General features: G+C 51.4%; 1 protein-coding gene across 10 annotated transcripts in view; it reads left to right on the plus strand.

The window, feature by feature from the left end:
* Nucleotides 1-17,008, plus strand: part of RGS6 (regulator of G protein signaling 6) — a 546,094-nt gene that overhangs the window by 523,476 nt on the left and 5,610 nt on the right. For 8 of the 10 annotated variants that reach the window (XM_032405486.1, XM_032405485.1, XM_032405488.1 and 5 more), the window contains exon 18: nt 9,742-9,808. The exons of the other annotated variants lie outside the window; for them this stretch is intronic. In XM_032405486.1, coding sequence (XP_032261377.1) covers nt 9,742-9,808 — 67 coding nt within the window. The remainder of the gene's footprint in view (nt 1-9,741; nt 9,809-17,008) is intronic. 10 annotated transcript variants of the gene reach the window in all.

Genomic DNA, 17,008 nt, shown 5'->3' on the forward strand with positions numbered 1-17,008 from the left:
CAAATTATTCTTTCCAAGTCTTAAGACGTGTTATGATATGGAGGGATTATCTGTTAAAGGCCAGAGATGGCCCCTTTTACAGGAGATGCTAAGGAGTAGTTTCATGTGGTTCATGGAAGCTGCTGGGGCCATGCTAGTTTGGCTTGCAATCCCCAGTAGAGGCAATGCTGCGTGAGCTTCTCCTTCCAACGGAGACTTGATTCTGAGTCACCCAGAACTTGAGTATACAGTGCAATTGTCAGAGGATATGCTGTGCCGAACATCGTGTAGTTGGGGCTGCTGGAGCCACGGGGCTGCACAAAGCCCCGCTGATTTGACAGGAAGGCTCAGGTCTAAGACTGAAAGTCTATGGCATAGTGCAACTCGTCCATGTTGTACCTTCATTCAAAACAGAAGACAGGACTCCTCCGATGGGCCCAAGCCCCACAGATGGCCAGCACAGTGCAGGCTAGATTTCAGCCCCTACTTGACCTTCAGCTGCCCTTGGGCAGTGAATGACCCACACCACTGCACATGGTGGGGGCCTGGTCCGAGGAGGCCCAGTCCAAGAACTCTAACCTATAGCAGCCGCACAAGGGCGGGGGGGCCCACACATGGTTTCAGGTTATATGAACCCAGCCTGTCTCCCCTGAGTCCTGTGCGCTGGGAGGCTTCCTTTCACTATGGCTGTAAAACACAAAAGCCCCAGGGGAAAACATGAGGTGCATCACTGTGGCTCATGTTTGCAACTCCGTCCCCCTCCTCCTCTGATTCCTTCTGGGGGGTCCTGGTGTGACCACCTGGTGGAGCAGGGGACTTCTCCAACTCAAGACTGCTCCCTACGGCTCAGCGCCCAGCAGCCTGCCGTTCTCTGCCATCCTCCTGGTTCTGCTGCAGACAGATGACAAGGCAGATGTGAGGGTGTCCAGAGCAGAAAGGCTTGCTGCCCCCTTGCTCTCTCTTAGGCATGCTCATTCCCTCGGGGCCTCCCGAGAGCCGGGAGGGCCCTGCCGCGGGCTGACTCTGACACAGAGGCCCCGGGATGCCTAGGAGGAGGGCGAGAGGAAACAAAGCTCCTTCCACCAAGGCTCAGCAGCGGCCATTTGGTTGTCGCTTTCTGGGTGGTGGCCGAAGCTACCTGGGGAGGAGAAGCTAGAGAGGGTCTGCTTCTCGTGTACAGTTCTGTGGAAGCGGCCCCAGGGGGTGATGCACTCGAGGGGGGTCAGCAACAGGCAGCAGCCTCCCTGGAGGCTTCCACCTGGGCCTGGGGGTTCGGCTGAAGCCCCAGCTGCCCGGGCCTCAGGCTCCAAAGATGGGAAATGGGGTTGCTGGGGCCTGAGCAAGCACCAGAGGCCCCAGAGGGGAACGGAGATGAGGACCAGATATTCACCCACCTAAGAGAACTCGGCAGTGGAGCTTCGTCAAGGTGCTCCTTGGAATTGAAACCACAGGGCCGGAAGCTCAGGGTGCCTGGCCTATTCCCAGTGGCATCTCCACAACAGGCGGCCAGGAATGCGGCAGGAAAGTCAGGCGGGAACCAGGAAGCTCTGGGAGCCAGCTGTCACCCACCCGCCCTTGCCCCTCCCGCCCTCGCCCCTCCCTCCCTCTCCCTCTCCTCCCTCCCTGGCCACAAGGAAAGCTGAGGGAGGAAAAGTCAGCAGCTCACCTCCCCGCCTTTCCAGGCAGTGCTGCAGGAAGAAACCCCAGCTCCAGGCCCAGATGCTGCACAGGAAGTGGAAGGCTGAGGCTCCGGGCAGAGGGGGTATTGGGCGGCCCAGCAGGAGCGGCTCCTTCCCCCAGGAGGCTGGTCCCCCTCCCCCTCAACGTGTCATGGCAGACAGCCACCCACCCCTAGGGAATGAGTTCTCAAATACCTAGACTCAGCAGAGCCCCCAAAGGGCTTTGACCTCAATCAAAAAAAAAAAAATCCTTTTGGGCTTCCAGCCGAGGACTCTTGGCTACAAATCTTTACATAGGGTTGGTTTTGATTGCAAAACCTGGGGCCCCTCTGGAACCACAGGGTCGGACTGTCGTTCTAGGCTCTCCCACTTCAGAGCCCTGAGGCCCAGCAATAGTGAAACCGTGGCCTGCCCAGAGATGGAGATGGACTTCCATGGTAGTATTTGGGAAGGAAAGCATAGACTCCTGCCTCTCTTGAGCAATGAGGACTTCTGGGACCCTGTGGAACTTGTCATCAGCCCCAGGCGAAGTGGCCCCTGCTTCTAGCCACAGCTTGCTAGCTGTGCAACCTCAGGCAAATCGCTAGCCCTCTCTGAGCCCTGGTTTCCTCCTAAATACAATGGCTTGGACTAAATAATCTCTACAGACTTTTCCAGCTGGGAGTGTCCATAGGTCTGTGCTGCTTTCTAGGCTAAGATTCCTGAATTGTGCTAATCATCCCTCAGAATGAGCAAAGAGCTGCCTTCCTGATTGGAAAGTGGCTGCCTGCCTTGGGGACAGGGACAGAAACCATGGCTAGCACTGAGTTGGATCTGTATTTAAAAGCCCTGGGCAAGGCTGTGAGGATAAAGCCCCAGCAGAACTAAGAGTACCACAGGCTCCCTAAGCCATAGACCCGCTCAGATCCCCAGGGCTCACTCACACACTGTGATCACTGGGGCGGGGGGGGGGGGGCACCAGAAACGGGGTAAGCAACACACGCTGATCACCTCTGCCAGTTCTGCAGTCCCTGCCCTTCTGGGTGGATGCCCAGCTGGGTGTGTGGTGGGAGGTAGGGATGAGGTCTGCTGGGCAGAAGGGTGGGCTCCAGGGTGGGTGCCATGGCATCACCGTGACTCGTGGGGCTTGGGAAAGAATGCAAGATGAGCATCTGGGGACCTCAGCATCACTCTGCTGCTCACCTGAACCACACTTTCTGATTCTCTGGAGAACTCTGGGCCAGCTTGCCACTGTCCTCTCTTAGAGATGGGCAAAAGGAGGTTACCAAAGTCTGTGCTATCCTGGTTATAGGCAGTGGTCAGCGAAGCCTCCTCTGTCTGTCTCTCTCCGTCTTGGCTCCAAGTAAAGCTTCACAAAGCATATTTAATAGTATAGTGTCGTAGCTGGAAAACGCAAATGTAAAAGTCTATTTTTTATACACACACAACATGTAAGACAACCAAATCAGCTTGGCTGCCAGGATGCAGAAAAGGAAAAGTGATCAAGGGATTCCCAATGGCAGGGGATGGGCTTGGGTCTTCCAAAACTCTGGGGAGGAGTGAGATTTTTGTGTATCACAAAGGGTCAGACATTGTCAGTTTGGAGAAACTCAACCCTACATCCTACCACTGCTTTCAGAAGGAGGAACCCCCAGCTGTTGCAGCTGATGATTCAACCTGTCAACCCAAAGCAGCCAAAATCCCCTCCCCACGGAGTGCCCCCCCCCCCCCCGGGAGAAAACCCAGCAGTGACTCAGCCTCCCCACACAGGGGCACGTGGGGCACACAGCCAGGCTCTGCAAAGCCGCTCCCGCTTCCTCTCGCCAGCCTCCCTCCCCACCACCCAGGCCCTCTTTCGCCTTCCCCAGACCCCAGTGTGACAAGCAGTCAAGTGAAAATCTAACTCCTCTGAGGCAGAAAGGCACAGCTGTGTGTTTACAGCCACTGATTCAGATCCACATCGCATACCCTGCCAGTCTCCCGCAAGGCAGGCTGGGGGCAAACTGTGTCTGTACGTGCCAGGCGGGAATCTATTTCGGGAAGTGACCCTCAGCCCTTTGCCATAACAGAGGCTTCCTCTCACCCCCCACTCAGGAAAGATGTCCTTCTAGAAGGAGCTCTTATTTTAACAGCGGCTGATGGGGTTGTGGGATTTCAGCCTGTTCCTTGTCACTTATTTGGTCAGACTTTTGGCACCTGTCCCCAGGCAGCCACATGGGAACAGCCGTGGGTTCCCATCTGTCCAGTGAGAAGGCAGAGGGTGAAGGTGACCGCAGGGCCCTCAGTGGGATGCACAGTGGGAAGTGCAGAACTCAGCAGGACAGAACACCCACTTCTGCAAAGGATGGAATCCACCTCTGTCCTGCCAGGGGGACAGAGGGGCCAGAGAGAGAAACCCCCAGGTGTTAGCCAGGCTTTGGAATAGCAGGAACCTAGGAAGGGGACAAAGCTGCCAATGTCAAGGGCAAGAACAAGAGACCCAAGTCGGCCTGTGTCCAGACTGGAAAGTTAGAAGTCAGAGAGCTCAAGTTCTAAGGACCTTGAAGGCTAAGAAGTAAAACCACCATGGAGTTCCCCCCAAATGAGCTCCCGGGGAAAATGACTCGGGGGTCTCCCCTGTTGTCCAGCAACAAGTGAGTGTCTTTGATTCGAGTCAGTTTGGGAATGTCAGCATTCTGGAAGGAGGGCAGGATGTAAAATCTTACATAGGCACCATCTGTGAAATGTTGCCATGTAGCAGAAGGTTAACTGGAACACTGCCGTGGGGCTGAGAAAGGCTCGGGGGGGGGGGGGGGGTATTGTCAGCTTTACGACGTGACCTGAAGGCCCATGAGGGAAGGACCCTTTGGTGGCTCCCCAACAGATAGGAAGGCGAGGCAGGGTTAGGAGCGTAGAACCTCCCCAGCAACAGCCCTCCTGGCGGTTCCACTCTCCCCAATCACGGCCGAATCCTTTTGACCCGAGCACCATGGCCCCAGCAGGAATGGTTCTTATTGGCATAGTATTTGTCAGGAACTTCCCACAACCCCCTTGTCAGCCTGGCTGATGGTAGAAGGGTGACTATCATCACTACATCCCCCTGCTCCACAGAATATTTATTTATGTGCTGCTGTTAGCGCAGTAAGGTTGAAACCAATGGCAATTCCTGCCCCTCCCAGAACTGGGTAAAGCCAGTGTATTCATGGCACCTTAATGACTGGTAAGAGGGTGAATTCATAGATCTGTGTCAACCGGAAAGGCAGTTTCTGGTGGTAGGTCACATGGCCCGGTCCTATCGACATCCTTTTTGAGGACTCAGATGAAGAGAAAACACATCAGTCATATTCACAGATCAGCACCTGCAAGGTGTTGTTCCTTTGGTAGACAGTGGAATTCTATTTGAAGAGTATCTCCTTCAGGTGGGGATGGTGGGTCAAAAACAACTATATAAAATTTAACAAGATAAATTTTATGTTAAAAAAAATTCAGCCTCATAACTATAGGATGGCATTCATAGCCTTTGCTGTAATTCAAGTAAAAAAAAAAAAAATTCTGGGGTTGTAGTCGGCTACAAGCTTCATATAAGCAAAAGCAAGATGCAATTGCCTTAAAAAAGAGAAAAGCTACTTTAGGTTATAATACCCAAAGTGGAATGACCAAAAGAGAAAAATGTCTCACTGCTTTCGTGTTGTTCTAGACTGTGTTGAGTCTTCGTTCTAAGCCCCCACAATTTGTCAGGAACTTGAACAATCTAGGGAAAATTCAGAAGAGAGTAACTGAGGAAGCCATGTCAGGTGGGATAGAGATGTCTAGCCCCTCAGGAGACGAGATAACCGTCATGAGATATATTTGTGTTTGTCTCCCACAGTAAGTGGACCTTTCTGGGTGGTTTCAGACAAAGCTAGAAGAACTGGGTAGAAGATACAGGGAGGGCCACCCTGCTGGAGAATAACAGTAGCAATTTCCCAACAGTGGGGTATGTCACCTTGAGGATCACCAAGCTCCCTGGAAACGTGCAGAAGCTGAATGGCCAAGGGTATCATAGAGCAGCCTTCTGCATTGGATTTTCTCTCTCTCTTTTTTTTTTTTCTTTTAGAGAGAGAGGGAGAAATGTGGGGGAAGAGCAGAAAGAGAGGGAGAGAGAGAATCTTTTTTTTTTTTAAGATTTTTATTTATTTATTTAACAGAGATAGAGAGAGAGCACAAGTAGGCAGAACAACAGACAGAGGGAGAGGGAGAAGCAGGCTTCCCACTGAGCAGGGAGCCTGATGCGGGGCTCGATCCCAGGACCCTGGGATCATGACCTGAGCCGAAGGCAGCCGCTTAACCGACTGAGCCACCCAGGCGCCCCGGGAGAGAATCTTAAGCAGCCTCCACGCCCAGCGTGGAGCCCAATGCGGGGCTCGATCTCACGACCCTGACATCACAACCTGAGCCGAAATGAAGAGTCGGCTGCTCAACCACCTGAGCCACCCAGGCACCCCTCTATCCTCTCTTTTAGCTGGAATCCTCTGATGCATTAAATATTTGTTAAATGGATCCTACTGCATTTTAGTCTATGGTTTATAAATAAGTCTTAGAAAAGGAGAGTGGATCATATGGAGGGAGTTTGCTGAGATTGGAGGAGAAGGATCCAAGAGTCAGATCAGCATCTGCCTTGAGGGAGAAAAAGCCAGATGATGACACAAGCCAAGCAAGGGAAACTGTCAAGGAGCGGAATTACTGCCCTTCACATGTCATCCTTGCCTTTTGTTTTGTTGGGTGTTTTTTTTGTGTGTTGGTTTTGTTTTAAGCCAATCGCTGCTGCTGCAGCTGAGCTCTGGCAAGAGGGCTCTCTCCCCTGAAGGCCTGAAAGGAGGTCAGCGAGCAGAGGACACAGACGCCTGCTGGCACAGGGCAGCTGAGCGGCGGTCGTGCAGTCGGGCTGAGCACAGCCGGGGTGGGCTTGTGCATGGGGGACCCTGGCTCTGAGTTGGAGAAAGTTTGGCCTGTCCTCCTTCCCATCCAGAAAGGGCGCTTTTTTGAAAGCAGCAAAGATGAGAAAGCCAGTTGCCTTTCGCCCAATGCCAGTTGCCGATTTCAGGGAGCAGGCTGTTCCAGCACCGTCTCCACGTGGCCGGGAGCAGAACGCGCTCCAGAGGCCTTAGACTGGGGACAAACTGCCCTTCTGGCACCCCCTCCTCCTGGGGTCTGCCTTGAGGACTTATCTTCAGCCCAACTCAGGGGAAGGAAGGGCTCTCGTGTCACATTCTTTCCAGCTGTCCTAAAGACCAGCACGATTGCAAATGACACTCCCTCTTCTCTCAGGCTTTACCAGGGCTGCTTTCTACTCATCATGGGATTGTATAATTATGGTGATTACAGCTTATGGCTTTTTTCCTCTCCTCATCTCTTGCTTTCAGATTCTTTGAGGCCTCTCATTAAACATGGCGATCCCCGTAAAGTCAGCAAAGTTTTAATAAGACATTTTTTAAAGCTAAAGAAAACCCAGTTAGAGTTGATTGGTACTATGTCCCTAAAGACAGTCCTTTAAAACTCTGTCAGGCCATTGGGGCCTGGATATAAGAGGTGGGGAGGGAAAGGTATGGGGATCTGGAAGGCACCCACACTTTTTCACAGGGTTGGAGAACCATCCCATGCCATGCCTTTCTCATTTTCCCCAAGAGCAGGGTGCATCTGAACCTCCATGCCGAATGGGAAAAGACAGACCATCAAGCAAGGATAGAGGGCCTGGCCTTTACATCGTAACAGATTAAGTTGGAACATAGAGATAGGAACAGCCAGTACAAAACTCAATCCAACCTTGTAATCTGCAGCAAAAGTAGAGAGGAAATTCTGATGGATTTTCTGTCCTGGATGATACTGGAAGGTTCTAGGGCATCCATTTTTCTAAATATGTAAAGGAGTCAAGCATTAGCATTTGTGAGTGATCGCAACGCTGCGATCCTATACTTGATGGCGGTCTCCTTGGTAATGACACAGTTCCAGAGCCCATCATTTGCTAGCTCTCAATGATAGCTTTTCCTAAATTGTTTCTAGATCTATAGGATGTTATGGGAAGGATCACCAGGAAGGAGTGCAGGTGGGGTGGTGGTCACCGGAACCCCCAACCTGCCCTTTGGCAGCTTTGCTCAGGTTTCCTGTCAGGGTCCTCTTCCTCTCCACCCTCCCCAGGACTGCATGAATAACCACAGGGAGGTGCACCTTGCCCCCGCCTGCTCTGAGAAGCTCCTCCTGGCTGACTGCCCGGAGCTGTCCAGACCACTCCTTACCCCGGCCGTAGCAGGTAGTCACATCTGGGCTGTGCCTGAGCAGCCCCAGCCAGCCAGAGCCAAATGTTGTTGAAACTTGGCAGTGACATTTCCAACTGCATTTTCACCCCCTACTAAAGACCACCTGCTCACTTTGCCCTGAGAACAATGTCCCTTTGGTGCCCCCCCCCCCCGGAATGCGCAGAAGCAGACTGGGTTAGAGATGGACAGCCCGGGCTAACTCCTGTCTGTCCACCTGAGATTGGCATAAGACCCCAGGGGAGCCGCTCGCTTGGCTGACGGGTATAACACAGCCCCAGCCTTCTGCACAGGGTGGATGCTGGCACCGAATGAGGGCATAATAGTAGTTACTGCCATTTCTTGGGGGCTCACAGTGCTTTACTGCGGGTGTCTGCACCTGCTGAGCTTGGCAAGCAAGGGACTTCGGTTCAACTTCAGCTCTACCACTTAACAGCTTCTCTAAGCCCCAGTTTCCTCATCTGTAAAGGGGAGATAAGAGTAAAAGATTAAGTAGGGAAAAAAATGCTTAGCAGAGTGTTTGTAGTATATGTGCTCAAGTGGAACTCTTTGTATTACTATTTGCATTATTGCGTTGTTTGCCCCCCATGCTTAGCTCGTATTACCTTACTTAATTTCCAAGAATATTCTCTGAGGTAGGTATCGTTATATTTATTTTGCAGTCGAGGGTGGCTACATGCGTATCTCATATATGACAATGTGTGCAAGGCACATCCAATTATCACAGTGACCAGCTCGTAGAACGGCTTGATAGATGGTAGCTGTTATTATTGGCTTATTTTTAAAGTCCAGAGCCAGTTTCTCTGCTTTCCCTGGGAGTGGAGGGACCAAGGTGACTGGCAGGCCAGCTTCTGCCCTGTGGTCAGTTTCTTGGAGGCCCCTAAGCACTTCCCAGGAGGCCGTGAGAGCTGTGTGGTGCTGGGAGTGGGGAGAGCCACCTAGAAAATGTTGCATACATTGTCAGAATCTGGCATTTGCCGCCTCCCCCTCCCCCACCGAGGTGCACAACCCTGAGACACCTCCTGCTTCCAGACGCAGATCAGGAGTGGTTCTCCCCATGACAAGCGTGTGCAATGCAGTCCTCCAGATGTAGCGCTCTGCTCAACAGAAGCCTCATTCCCAGAAACCCTCACCTCTCAGCTGTCTGTGGCCACCCTGAGCAATACAGCCTCCCTGAGTCTGGTTCTCCATCTGCCAGATCAACAAAGGCTTGTATTTTTTTAGCCACACACTACACAGTGGGGTTGTTCAAGGAGTCAGAAGCAAGTGGCTGGGGATGCTTTGAAATCCCTCCTAAACCAGATCCCTGGGGTACATGCTTCTCCTGCTTGTGGTATTGACAGAAACCGAAGCGGGGAGGCCATTTCCACTGACACGAATGGCTTCCTCTGGGGGGGGGGGAGAACTCAGGGTTTATAGATGTATCTTAAAGTAAATGCATTAAGTTTCCAGTGCTTGTCAAAGATTGGCATTTTAGGAGCCTGATATAAAGCTCTGCAGCCAATCACATGGCTGCTTCGGCGGCTTGCATGAGATGCCTCTGCGGCTTGCATGAGATGCTTCTGCGGCTGCCTGTGCTGGAAACACGCACACGAACGTGCGCACGGAGGTCCGCACGGGCGCATGCGCCGCCTGCCCGGCCTGGGCCTCTGTGTTCAGGGTATGGACATGAGTCCCATACGCTGCGGACTTGCATGGGCCTCTGCGCACGCTTTGCATGCCCGCTGCGGCTGTGCGCATGTCTGGGCAGGGGCCCCGCCGAAAGCTGCAGGTATTCTTGGTTTCAGCTGGATAAGTTATTCTTCACTTCCCTTCCTAAAAACACAATTGCCTAGTGCTGCTGGCGCAGAGTCAGAATGGCCGCTGCCTTTCACCCCCGAGGTGGCTTCCTTCCAGCAGTGGGTGAGTGATCCCGGCGTCCGCACTCTCTAACCCTTTTTGGGATCCTTCTGCACAGAAGGTGCTCCAAAATCCGGAAGAGATGATCTGTTTGTCCGTGGCCTTGTCTCTGCCTATCACTCTCGTTCCCGCACCCTCGTTCCAGGAACAGTCAGCAGCATCTAGTTTTTGGTGTTCCCATTTTTCTGCCCATTTTTTTTTTTTTTTTTTTTTTTTGCACCCGTAAGTTTTTTCTTCCTAAGAGGCAAGGAGCCAGGGGTCCAGAAATGATGCTAAGATGTAAGTCCCTTGTCCCAGAGGCAATGTGCAAATAAGGTCTTTAGGTACGGATCGCTTCTCCCGGGCCCCTAGCAGAACAGGACAGAAATGCTCACTACCTTTGACGATGCTTTTAAATCCAACAGCAGCATCCTTAGGCTTACAGCTTCCATAACCCTTCCCCTGTGACCCAGGGCCAAATCCTGCAGGAAACTTGGAAATATTACATTTCTACGTCCTAGACCATCAGGGGAGAAGAAGGCTGGGCGAGCACCTATCCTCTGTCCCACGGGCACCAAAAGCATTGCAGCAACATGTAAAAAGGGTCTGTAGGGAAGACCCCTTGACCCAAGTTTCTATCGAGAGATCTCTGAAAATGCTGCTTGACCCATCCCCTGACGCACTTTTTTAGGTTAGAAATACATGTGTGATAAATGCCTGCTGCAGCGCATTCCTGGTGGTAGGGAAGAAAGAGAAATAAGCCGGCCTCCTTTGCATTTGTGTCCTAACGGACATGGACATTCATGGAAAGATTATGCTTTGGGGCGGTGGGGGACAGTCCTCATGTTGACTGCCTGTGCCGTCTAGGCTCTGCTCTGGCAGCTGGCTTAACCACGGACCCCAACCTATGGATGAGTTTTGGGTGAACACGTGTGTAGGAGATGAGAGGTGCCCTTGAGAGGCGGAGGTAGAGTCCCCGTGGTTCTGCAGGAGAGTCACACACTCCCAAGCAAATGATTCCTCCTGCTGTCTCTTCCACTAAACTTCAGTGACACTCTCCCCTGGAGCCAGGGACAAGGGTCACTTGAACGTCCTACTTGGAAAAAAGCATCACGATGTTGCTAGTAGCAACACAGCCATGTCCCTGTTTCCTCGAGTCTTTTGACCTTTGCCTAATTTGGAGTGAACCAGAGCTAAGATCCTGGAGTACTTCTGGGGAGGAGATGGAGGAACAGGGGCAGAGGAAGGCACACCTCTGAGGGGCCTCGCAGGCGAAATGCCCCCCTCTCCACTCCACTCCTGAATCCACCAAGAGCTTCCCTGGAAGCTGAGTACACAGAGAGCACCAGGGTTGTGCAGTCAGAACCAGAGGAAGGAGAGATGGAGATCTGATATGAAAGGGGGGGGCATGGCCCCTGCACAGGAAGAACACAGGTGGAAATGCACAGCTTAGGAAGGAAGCTGGGGAATCTGTGTCTGGGCATTGTGCGCCCAGCAGAGGGCACAGCTGCTCTCCCCCTTGTCACTCCTGCATGCCTGCCTGGTTCCAGATTTGTCCCTGCCTAGCTGGGGGACCGTGGAAGAAGCTCTCCCACCGAAATTAGCTGGCAGAGGCTGGCCATTGCAAAGAGCCCCAAAAGTGATGAGCCCGATGGAGGGCAGGAGTCTGGGGGCCAGGAACACCACCCACAGAGGGCTTCCCCCCCGCCCAGCCTGGCTGGGACACCCTGATTTAGGCACTTGGTTCTAATTGGAATTGGTTTCTAATTAGAGTAAGGCAGCTCCGCCTGCCCCTCCTGAGAAAGGTAAACAGTACCCCTGCTCCTCTCCTCCCTGGGACAGTTGCTATGGCGACCCCAGGGGCAGCAGCACCAATAACATGAGGGCACAAACAGAAGTGGTAGCTTCACCTGGCCCATCCAGCGGGTGCACCTTAAAGCCGCGTGCCCCAAGCAGCGGTGACGGGTGCCCCGGCTCGGTGCAGTAGCCAGTCTCACTTGGCCAGGCTTACCAGCCAGAAGGTGGCGCCTTCTCTCTCAGGAGAACCGAATGTGAAGAGGGGAAGAACCTCAGGCAGAGCAGAAATGCTTGAGATGGTCTCAGGCATGTCCAGGGGTGGAAACTTCTTTCTCAGTGAGGTTGAGAAAATCTCCCTGGGCTGCCCAAAGAGATTGCCTGGTGGAGATGGGCAGGGAGGAGTCATTAGTCTCTGAGCGTTTCCATCTGCCTCGTTCCTTGAGAGGGATGGCCACATACAAAGTAGAAAGTGTGGCTCATGAAGGCTGACCCGCTTCGCTCTGCCACTGACTAGCTGTATGCTCTCAGGCAAGGGGCTCGAGCTCTAGATGAGCCTGTTTCTTCATCGATCCTGACACAATATATCCTAAGACTTTAACCTAAGATGTCCTAAGGCTTTAAACTGGCAAGGAGGGTGTGGTCATTAACAAGAGTGTCTGTACAATGCCTGGTGTGTTTGACACACAAGAGTGGTTCGATGTTCAGTCGACAGGTGGCTGTGAGTTACAGTCCTCGGTAGTAACCCGTACCCCTGGTAACGGGCCCATCCCCACCCACTCACCATCACGGTCTGTGCTAATTGAAGAGGAAGGCCCTTGAGAAGGGAGTGTACCTGGAATATTGATGCCAGCCCATTGAGCGGGGGTGAGAAATTCAAAGAGAAAGTCCCTAGGAGATAGATCATGGGATAGGTTGGTTCTTTCACATTTAGGACAGTTAGGAGCGCTGGCGACTTACCTTTTCTAAATCTAAAAAAAAAAAAAAAAAAAATTTTAAGGAAAGAAAAGCACTGGTAGCTGCCAATATAGGCTAGAGTAAGGTTTCTGAAACTGCTAACAGTCCCAGTAACCATTTATGGGAATTGCTTTCAGAAGATATGACTTACAGGTAGATTCCATAGACCCACAATTTACATGGCAAAATCCAGTTGTTTATACCACTGTACCTAACTAAGATAGTGACCTGTTTCAAAATAATCCGTTATTTTTATTATGATCATATTCCTTACTTTTTAACAGGTTTAAATATACAAGAATGAATATTAATTCTTCAGCCAGTGAACTTTTTTTTATTATTAATTCAAGTTTCACCTATTTCTTGATTTTTTTTATTTGAGCGTTGTTTTATGTTTGTGGTATCTTATTTTTAAAAGTCAAATAGAATATTTTAAAGCCAAATAAAATGCCCTTCAGCTCCTGAGAGAGATCAGAAAGCTTTGCAAGGAGCCAGGAGTAATACAGACCCCAGGAATGGATCTTGTCACAGGCTCCAGCCCCCTACTACTGAGGACTGAGGAAGGCAGAAGCATCCTCGTCCCCCTGTGTGGCTCTGGCCTAGCCCTGCTGTGGATTAGCATTGTGTGATCTTTGGCTAGTCCCAAGACCAGGTTTCCCCCTTTCATCTGCCCCACCTTGCCATGAAGTTCAAAAGAGGGCAAGTTGATGAGAGATGGAGAGTTGAGAAGTTTTTTGAAACTCTTCTGTATTAAGTATGGATTTTCCTCCCAGTCCTCTGCCAACTTCGAAAACGCCTACACTACCCCTAGCAAGTGGCTCTCTCTCCCCAGCTTGAAACACCATCGAGAAAGGATATGTCACAGAATTCCTTATACACCCTTTTGAAATCATTCCTTTTGTTTTGCTCAGTGGAGAAGGGGCGCCAGGGGGCACCAAGCTCCAGGGAAGTCACCCGATGAACTCAGGCAAGTTCTTGACTTGTCCCCTCCTGCCAAACCCAAGCCAGAACCCTTACCTCCCTACCTGGCTCTTAGGCTCCTGACTGCTTCCCTCAGCAAGGCCCCCCCAGGCCTGCGATCACATGCTCACTCATCATTTATGAACCTGAGCATCATATCTACTCATGGGTAACCTTCAGTCTCCTTGAGAGAACAGCTCATCTCTGGAGCCTCCCATTTCCTGCCTACTGAGGTCATTTGGTGAGGCCCATTCAGCAAAACCTTATTTTCATTAGCAAGGATGAAAAATGCCTGTATCACAACAAGGTGATCAGTTTGGATCAAGGCACTAGACACAGTGTTCCAGATTGGCCCTATTGCAAGTTCCAGTTCTTCTCACAGAGGAACCGAGTTTCTCCTACACTGGAGTAGGAAGCCCCGGATTGAGCCAAAAGGCAAAGTCACGGGACCTGCAACTGAAAAAGAATAAGGAGTGGGAAATTTCAAAGCAGAGATGTGATAGCTGGATTTTGTTTCCCAATATTTTTTTTCTTTTGAGGGTGATTACAGATAGCAAAATGAACAGATCTGAAGTGTGTGGTTCAATGAATTTAACAAATCTATGCACCACTGTCACCTACGCCCCATGATCCTGGAAAGTTCCCTCATGCCACTTTCCAATCAATTCAATCTTTCTCCTCCAGAGGCAACTACAGTTGATTCCTAGCCCCATAGTAACATGAATTTAGATTGGGTGGACCTGAGATCTGTAACTTTGGTCTTTGGTCATCTGGGCAAGTCAGCTTGAGAGTCTCATCAGCAGCTCAGATGTCTTTACTCCCTTAGCATTGAGAAGGGTCCTGCCTGAGTCCCTAGTGCTTGGCTCTGCTGTCCCCAATATGCCACCTAACCCCCAGGGTTACTCTCTGAGCCACAGCCCTCCTCCCAGCCAAAGAGTGTAGCATCAGTGTCCCAGGTAAGTAAGAGGCAAAAGCTCTTGGTAACCTGGATCGTGCATGCTTTGTTGATTAATATCTGGAAGTGCAATGCACAGAGCCACAGCATGTCAAGCAGCATGTTGATTTTTCTTAAAGCACGGCACAAAAGGGAGACATTCCTTTTGTGCATTTCCTTTTAGAAATGAAGGATTCCATGACCACCTTCTTCCAGGCTTCTAGCCATCAAGATGGCCACAGAGCTGAAATGATTAGTCAGGGTGGAGGGTGGACGTTTGTGAACCCAGTCCATGAAACTGAAGGATCCTGATCCTCTTGGGTTAACTTTGCCAAATGTCTCAAAGGTGAAAAGCACTTTGTCTGTATGCAAAGCTTTGGTGTCTCTGGAATGTACCTTCTGCAGTTCAGTTCTTAATCACTGTGTATTTTTTCACTTGGACAAAGGCTGCCTGCTAATAGCATTTTCAACCACCTTCAGCTGCTTCGCTCAGCTACAAGGCCTCGGGCTGAGCTGGCTGCCCTTCCTGGCACCATGATCCATTCCCAACCGACCTGCGCTGGGGAACATCACACATTCAAACCCCGAAAAAATGGCTTCCCCCATAACTATGCAAGATGCCGGGTGGAAATAGAATTACCACACTCCCCTTCCTAAGTGTTTCCTACAGGATCGTCCGATTGAGGCAGGGAAGGGGGCGAAGAAGAGGGAGGAAAAGAGCCCGAGAGCGTGCAGGGCAGGAGCTCTCTTCTCTCTGGACAGAGCAGGTAGCTCAGGGGCTCCCAGCAAGCCCCTAGCAGCATAGACCTGGGGGCAGCTCATCTCTGAACACAGGTAGCCTCTGCTGTCAGATTTCACTTTGATCCCTGAAAATTACAGGAGCCTCAGCTCTTCAGAAGAGAGGCAGCTGCTGAGCCAGTGTGATTGCAGGCTTTCTTCCCCAAAGCCCGAGGCCAGGCATCTAGCCATGCCTGCGTCCTGCATGAATAACCACCTTCCAGCCCCACCCGGGAGGTCACTGAGTAGCGGACAGATTGCAGTTGGACTGAGCTGCCCCCTGAGCGGACCTGAAACCTCACGACCTCTTTTAGCAGCAGAACTGGCATTTGAAAAATGTGTGTGTGTGCAGGGGTGGGGGGAGGGAGACAAAAATGCCAAGGAACACCACCTGGATTGCTGAGAGGCTGGGAACAATCTCAGGGCAAGTTCTCTAGGCTGTCCTCTGAAGTCTTGAGAAATGGAAGCAGCTGGGGGCAAGGGGAGGGGCAGGCTTTGACAGCCGGCCACAGGGCCTTGGAGTCAGAGCTGTGAGGCTGAGCTCCAGGACTCAAGCAGGAAGAGATTAATTAGCGCCTCCAAGCCCAGCCCAGCCCCTTCTACAGAACAGGGAAGGGTGGAGGGTGGAGGACCTCGGGGCCAAAGGCACCTCAAACAGATAGTCCCATAATAATCCAGATATAGAATCTTCAACCTCCCTCAACCCACAGCCCCCTCTCCAGCCAAAATGACCTCACTAATGAGGAAGAAGCCATAATGAGGGTTTGGATGCCTGGTAAACCTCACCTTCTTTGTTTCTGGGCTCTTAACATACACGCTAGCAATAGACCGTTATTCAGGAGCTTTACTGATTTTTTTTTTTTTTTCCCACATCCGCCAGCTCAATCCGAGCCCGAATACCATGTATGGCAAAGCCAAAACATATATATTTGGTGACACAAATGTGATTTGTTGCCCTGGTGGAAAAGGGACAGAAGGAGAAGGGGAGGAGCCAGTATTTGGGGTGTGGTTCCTGCAGCAATAAGGGGCACCGGGAGGCAAGCAAAATCCCGCAGTGCCTTTCACATGAGCAGGGATGGACATGGGTGAAGGGGCTGGGGGAGGTTTGTTAGAACTCTCAGACCAGGAGGCCCCTAGACTCATCAGCTCCACATTTCCCCCGAGAGGACCTCACACACGTCCCCACACTTGCTGCCTTCAGGCTTGCATCAAGAAGGCACAGTCCCAGGTGAACCAACAGGATGACAAATGCCTCGAGCTCCATCTAAGAAAGGGCAGTCAAGGAGAGCACCAGCCATGTGTGTGCCTTAGAATCCAGGGCTGGAGCAAGTCCTTGAAGGGCAGCCTCTGCCAGCTGTGAGCTCTTGTCCCACCTAACCCACTCTACACAGGGGAATAGCCACCCTGCTTTTAGTGATTTGCAAAGACTGGCACTGGAACCCTCTAGGATTAAAAAAATCTGATTAAAAAATCCTTACCCTTGTATAAATGTAGCCTGCTGCAGGCTAAGTTTAGTGTATTTGAAGATTCAGATAAGGTTGCTATTGGGGAGATTGTGTGTGTGTGTGTGCGTGCATGTGTGTTTAAAATAGGGGAGAAAAAAATGAAGTTTTGTCTCACTAGTGAAAATGAGGGGTGAAATAAAAGGGGAAAAAGAGCAAGGGGATGTCGATGCAGACTTTCCAACAGCTCCCAAGGGCAGTTCCATTTCTGGACAAGCTCCCGTGCATGCCACTGGAATTCTCAAAGTCAAGCTGGCACGTCCCTCTATGGAGAGTTAAGCCAGATGACACATTGTCTTG

This window comes from Phoca vitulina, unplaced genomic scaffold (genome assembly GCF_004348235.1).
Source record: "Phoca vitulina isolate PV1807 unplaced genomic scaffold, GSC_HSeal_1.0 scaffold7, whole genome shotgun sequence".
Classification (NCBI taxonomy): domain Eukaryota; kingdom Metazoa; phylum Chordata; class Mammalia; order Carnivora; family Phocidae; genus Phoca; species Phoca vitulina.